General features: G+C 40.6%; 1 protein-coding gene across 1 annotated transcript; it reads right to left on the bottom strand.

The window, feature by feature from the left end:
- Nucleotides 1-2270: 2270 nt before the first annotated feature.
- Nucleotides 2271-6762, bottom strand: aqp11 (aquaporin 11). The gene is made up of 3 exons (XM_061802972.1): nt 5078-6762; nt 3651-3767; nt 2271-3578 (listed from the first exon to the last, which is right to left on the bottom strand). Exons 1-3 carry the CDS (start codon nt 5673-5675, stop codon nt 3484-3486), a joined length of 810 nt encoding a protein of 269 aa, XP_061658956.1. The 5' UTR covers nt 5676-6762; the 3' UTR covers nt 2271-3483.
- Between the last annotated feature and the right edge of the window lie 58 nt (nt 6763-6820).

The raw sequence follows: 6820 nt of genomic DNA, 5'->3' as shown, positions 1-6820 counted from the left end.
TGCCCAATTAACTTTTTTTTTTTTTTGCAAATATATAAAAATAGCACATTTAGTCAGCATTTTTTTTGGGGGGGGGACAAAATGATTATATGATTAATTGTACTTTTAATCATACAACACATAAAAATATTCAAGCATCTCATTTGCTTTAGCATGCTAAGCTAATTAGTCATCAGTTGCTTATACACGGTAACGCAGAATAAGTGTTTTGTGAGTAATCTTTTCAAATTAAAAGTTTTTTCCTGAAACGTTTTGAGTCCAAAGTCGAAAGTAGGACGGACTTCCCGGGTGGGGGCCAGTCCTCCGAAGCGCCGACTTGTTAACATGTTAAATGTTCCGTGCGCCGAGTGCAGCGTGACGGCGCAAAGGTCACATTGTGTAACAAAATCAGGCGTCATGGAGGCCGATGACATTTTGCTAGCTTTTCCTATTCCTGTCTTTCAGAATACTGGACGGTACACCAAATAGCAATTGTGAGAATCGGAACGTCAATTTACTGAAAGTCAATTCTACGTCGATGTAAGGATCTTAGAACAAAAGCTTAAAAAAAAAGAAGACGCAAGAAAACAGTTTACCATGCGTACTTTTATCAGATTATCCTTTATTCACAGTGCGGAGCCACATCACATCATGTGATGCTAAAATTAAGACAATATGACATCATTAGCCAATAAAATTGTTTTAAAGAGTAAATCATTCACAGTCATCGCCTAAAACTCAAACTTGGCACGTTATACAAAGGAGAAAAAAAACCAAAACAGAAAAGAACTCATTTCGTATGAATAACTACAGAAATCATTTGAGTGGCAAAGCTTAATGGGGTGTTTTCTAGATCTTGGGTCAGAATTTAAAGGCAATCAAACTGCTTTAAATTCCCCTTTTGAGTCCATAGTGGGAGGCACATTAACACCAATCAAGGCTACTTGTACATTATTTGAAGAAAGACTTCTGTTGTTAAAGTCCACAACTTAAACTACAGTAAAGCCTCGGTTTTCCAACGTCCCCGTTTTCAAACAAATTGGTTTTTAAATGCAAATTTCGAGATTTTTTTGCTTCTGTTTCCGAACAAAAATCGGTACTCGAACGCCCCCGACAAAACCCGAAAATTAGATATTGCGCGCGGCCAGACCCAGCTGACCCATGACGCGCTTTGTTGCGAATTCCCACACGGCGCAAGCAGTCGACCCGCCCACGACGCGTTTTGTTATTATCTATTCAACCCCCCCCCCAAAAAAAAACAGAAATGACATAACGTGTGCTATTGTTATTCTGTACAACGCAGACATGTCCTGGTAGTGATTGTCGTTTTTCTTCTCATCTCATTATCTCATATTAACCCCCAATCATGGCTCCAACGAAATCCCCCCCCCCCATTATTCTATAAAGTTATTCTGCACTTTTGTTAATTAAAAAAAATTACAAGGTTGGGGTCCGAGTCGCTACATATACGGCAATGCACTACCAGCCTTCTGTATTCTTACTACTAAAGCATACATTTTAAGCAAAAAATTTAAATATTTCCTAAATTATTTTTTTTATATAAAGTATTTAAACTATACATGTATTTCTACTATGCAGTTTATTATCAGGAAAAGCTTAAAAAAATGCTTTAAAAAGCCTAATTTCTTGAGGCTTGGAACGCCTTATTTCTTTTTCCATTGATTGTAATGGGAAACATCGATTCGGTTTTTGAACAATTCACTTTTTGAACCATTTTCTGGAACGGATTGTGGTCGAGAACCGAGGCATCACTGTACTTTCACAGGTATTTTGCAGCATGAGAAAAAAAAAACATCCCCATATTAAGCAGTACATGTAAAGGTCAGGTAGTTCCGATTTAGCATTTTGACTAACACCAAACAGGAAAAAAAAATTACACTGATCTCAACCGAGGTTCTCCAAATATTTGCGTTCTTGAAAAACTTCAGTGTGAAAGGAATTACAAACATCTCAAGTTTTCTACTACTACTGATTCTTTCCTGCAACGCTTCCTTTCATCAACCGACATTGACCAGTTGTGTTCTCGAAAATGGTCAAAAAAAAAAAAAAAAAAAAAGGAATAAAAAACATGGTTGCTACGATTCTGTTATGCGGCACTGGCTCATTGGCGCCTCTTGAGGAACAAACGGTATTACGACACGAGGCCAGCTAGCGCTTTCGTAATGTAACGAAAGTCAAACAATGAAGAAAAATAAATGCCCCTCGTAGCTTTTTCCAGTTGATAATGCGGAAAAAAAAAAATTCTCATGGAAGAAAAAAAAAAAAAAAAAAAACTTCAAAGGGCACCATCAAAATGGCAAAACACTTGACGCAGTTAGGCCGAAAAAAGATAAGCTAAGGTTCCTTTCCGCTCTGGCGGCTAGCGAAACGGAACGAGAAGGCGAGGAAGGCTAGCGAGTATTTTTCGGAAATCCAAGAAAAATCCGATTTTCAACCAAATGATACTGAATGTAGTTAAAATTCTGGAACTCGCGGTTAAATACAATTTAACATTTCTGCTAACCACATTACTTTTTATAATCATCCATCCATTTTCCAAACCGCTTATCCTCACGAGGGTCACGGGAGCGCTGGAGGCTATCCCAGCCGACTTCGGGGGAAAGGCAGACCATGGCCTTAACTGGTCGCCAGTCAGCCGCAGGCCAGTGTGGCGTAAAATGACATTTCATTATTTTCAATTTGTCTAGAGGACTTTTGGGGTTTGCGGCATCCCAAACAACAATTACCGTAATTCCCGACCTACAGCGCGCACCCGGTTATAAGCCTCATCCAACACATTTGTAAGGGAAATACCATTTGGTACGTACATAGGCCGCAGCTGTGTAAAAGCCGCAAGTGCCCACACTGAAACATGAGATGTTTACAAAGAAACACGGTACACGGAGAGTTTAACGCTAACACTAGCGCCACGCTAATGCTAATGGTAGCATCACGCCAAAGCTAACGCTAACACCACTCTAACGGTGGCACCATGCTAATGCTAACAGGGCCAGTTTAAAAAAAAAAAAAAAAAAAAAACAGTGGTAAAAATCACTTAGACACGGAAGTAATACGGTAGCGCAGCTTTAACAGGCCCTGACCGGTAAAAGTCACTTCCTCGGCACATATATTCCACCGGTCTAACCATTACCTTTTCTGCTCGAGTGCCCCCTTTGCGGTCATTAGAAGAAAAAAATGCACAAATTAGGCGCATCACCGCATAAACCTCAGGATTGTAAGCGTGTGGAAAAATAGTTGCGGCTTATAGGCCGGAAATTACGGTAATGTTTTAGCACAGCTAACTTGGTTTGCTAACGTTTTGGGGCAAAACAAAGCGCTATTTACAAGGTCGGGAGGGTTTGCGCGACTACCTTATTTTTACCAAAATACAGCACGTTCGTCCTTCATTTTGTGCCTCCGACTCCTACGTAGCTACATTACACGCGGTTGTGTATTTGATTGTGCTGTTGGAAGCGTACGTACGACAAAAGTGCTAACATTTGACTAGTGTGCTTTCCGCTTGCTGTCTCGACTTGCCGCGTTTGTCCCGGAGAGGAACGGGAGGACCTTCTCGAAGAGCAGGACGCAGCTGGCGACGCCTGAGGGGGGACAACAGAACTTGTCGATGACTAAATAATCAACCGGGGAACAAATAAAATTCGTTAGCGTACCCAAGGCGGGTCCCAGCCAATAAATGAAGCAGTACTCCAGGTAGGCGTGGCCACTGCAGGGGAAGATGACGGAGAAGGCCAGCACGGGGTTAAACACGGCTCCAGAGATCCTCCCACCTCAAAAAATACAAAATTTGAAGACCTCAACGTTCGGAATACTTCACTCCAAAAATAAACAAAACATTTAAAAAGGGATACGGAAAAAAAAAAAGGCATGAAATAAGAGATGGACAGTATAAGTCAAATCGTCTGCCAATAGAACAGGAAAATTTGACTTGGTCAAATTTCTTGAAAAGGAACATAAAGGGCCTGTTTCAAAACCCAAAATTGATGTCTTTAAAAGTCATAATTTATACTACCATTTTTTTTCATTTTTTATTTTAAGCAATCCATTACTCGTTATGTTACCTTTAAAATATTTTAAGGGAAAAAAAATGCGTGAAGCAAGTGAAATCGTACACAAAAACTGCCAATAACTTACATATTTTCATTTCAGGTATTTCATTTTGTTAGATTACCTTTTGCAGAGTACTAAAGTTGATTCTTAATTTTACCTGTTGTTAAGGTTCAGGGATTTTTTTTTTTATTTTTTTACAAGAGATAAATTGTCACTACGTTATGCAATAAACAATTACATAACTGTTTTGAAAGGGAAACCTTAAAAAAAAAAATCAAAATAAAATTTTGCTTTGGGTTTCCAAATGTGTCACCTGTGAACTTTAGAGAGTTCCCCCTGTGATCAAAATGTAAAAGTATTATCTCCATAGTGATACATTTGAAAAAGTTGAATAACCAAAACTTAAAAATGTCCCAGAAATGTGTGCAAATGTCATTTTTAATTTTTTTTAATGAAATCACCGAGGGATTTTTTTTTTTTTTACAGTAGATAAATTGTCACTACTTGAGAAAAATATTGCATTATGCAATAAACAATTACACAACTGTTTTGAAAGGGAAACCTTAAAAAGCAAAATAAAAATTTTGCTTTGGGTTTCCAAATCACAACTGTTTTGAAAGGGAAAAGTTAAAAAAACAAACAAAAAAAAAACCCTTTTGCTTTTCCAAATGTGTCACCTGTGGAAAAAAATAAAAAATAAAAAAATGAAAGATCATAATTGAACTTTAAAGTTTCCCCCGCGATCAAAATGTAAAGTTTTATCTCAATAGCGATAAATTTGAAAAAGTTGAACAACCAAAAGTTAAAAATGTCTTTTTTTTTTTTTTTTAATGAAATCACTGATTCGATTTGTTAATTTATTGAGAATTTTTATTTAGAAAATTGTCATTGGATTGAAGGTTAAACTACCCCAATAAACACATTCTGTGATATGAAAATGATATTCAGACGAAATACTTATGAGTACCGGAATGAACTTTTGCGTGCCACTTTTTTCGGCGGCAATGACCGGAATGTCGCCAACACTCACCTGCGTAGACGAGCGCCGTAATGACCGCGGCGAAGACGGGGACGCGGAGTTTGTGGTCCACCTTGTGGATGTGAAGTGCCGTCGCCTGCACCACGAAGGCGCAGCCAAGCTCCACGGCTGCGGCCTCCAGCACGGTTCCGCCGAGCGGGTCGAAGCACCTGAATCCGAAGCGTCGCTGGCGAACGTGGTGCCCGGCCAGTCCCAGCGACCACGTCGCCGCGGCGGCGTAACGCGCCCCCAACCCGGCGACGAACTGGCCGGCGACCGAGGCGAGGGCCGCGCCGGCCCGGCACTTCCCCCGGCAAACGCGCTCCGCGACGCCGCAGGGATTACACGAAGCTCCGCGGAAGGAGAGCAAGTGGACGACCGTGACGAAGTAGCCCAGCGTCAGTCCGTACGCCGGCTCCAGCAGCCCGGCGTCCGCGAGCAGCTTCAGCTCGTGCGTGCAGCAGCAGAGCTGGAAGGTGGACGCCGCCTCCATCGCCGCGGCCGCGGCCCCGGCGGCTCCGCGGAGGAGGCGAGCGGCGGCGCGGCGGACCAGCTCGCTGAGGAGCACGGCGGCCGCCAGCGCCGCCACCGAGACCCACGCGTCGTCCATCCCTGCCGAGTCAAGTCGCCCACCGACGAGCTCGTCTCCTCCTCAGTGACAAACTTCAGCGCGAATAAAGTTCGTGCGGACGTGAGTGAAAGTAGGACGACCAGACTTTCAAAATAAAAGCCAGACAGCGACCTCAATTACTACTTTCCTATTCGAGCGACTTTGTGCCCTTTTATTTAAGTACAGAAATAAAAAGAGCATATGCATATCGTTCTTAATAGTACACTACAAGTCCCACCATCAAAATACAGTGCACTAGGCGTACATTTTCATTAAATATGGATTTCCAAAGTATAGGCATACTCAATTATTGTAAACCATTGGAACTCTATGGTCTGTTTGAACGGTAAAACTGTGATTCTAAATAGATTGTTGTTTAAAAATTCCCCAAAACATTGAACGGATGAATTAAAAAAAAAAAAGTTCATTTTCAAATTTTAAATTATTATTATTAATTACATTATTTTCAAAAGTTACAGTTGAAGACAGAAGTTTACATAAACTAAATCACATTTAATTTTTTCTGTCTCACTGCCTGAAGTCAAATCAGGTCAGTCAGGATCACCAAAATTAATGAATTTTGGGAAATGCCACAATAATGACAGAGAGAATTTTTAAGTGTTTTATGTTATTTTCTTTGAGGTCAAAAGTTTACATATATGTCCTTAGTATCGAGTAGAAGTAGTAGCTGGCAGGGTAGTGATTCTTTCATGTACCATATCATATTGCGGACAGTCATTTGCTGTGAAAATAATATACCAAAAAATAAACTGCTAAATAATAGAAAATCACAAAAAACGCAATCTAATGCCTCATTGGGGCGTTGTGGATAACTAGCCAATTGCACTTAGAAGTGTTGAAAGGAAGTCAAAGCATTTTTCGTAAAATACTTTAAACTTGTTTGCTTCATTTTTGCATTTTTGACTTGTAAAGACAAGCAAACGAGTTGACAAGTAAATTGCATATGTAAAATATTTCCACCAGATCCCGTGTCAGCTAGCCCGAGGCTAACCAGCGCATCAGTTGTCATCCAACCTGAACAAATACACGCACCTTCACTCAAATACACACCTCCGTATTCTTAAACGTGGCTCGCGGGCTTGATGCGCTTATTGCAAGTAAAATTGTAAATAGAATGCTGAAAA

The sequence above is a fragment of the Syngnathoides biaculeatus genome, chromosome 18 (genome assembly GCF_019802595.1).
Source record: "Syngnathoides biaculeatus isolate LvHL_M chromosome 18, ASM1980259v1, whole genome shotgun sequence".
Classification (NCBI taxonomy): domain Eukaryota; kingdom Metazoa; phylum Chordata; class Actinopteri; order Syngnathiformes; family Syngnathidae; genus Syngnathoides; species Syngnathoides biaculeatus.
This window is presented reverse-complemented; position numbering and strand designations above follow the sequence as displayed.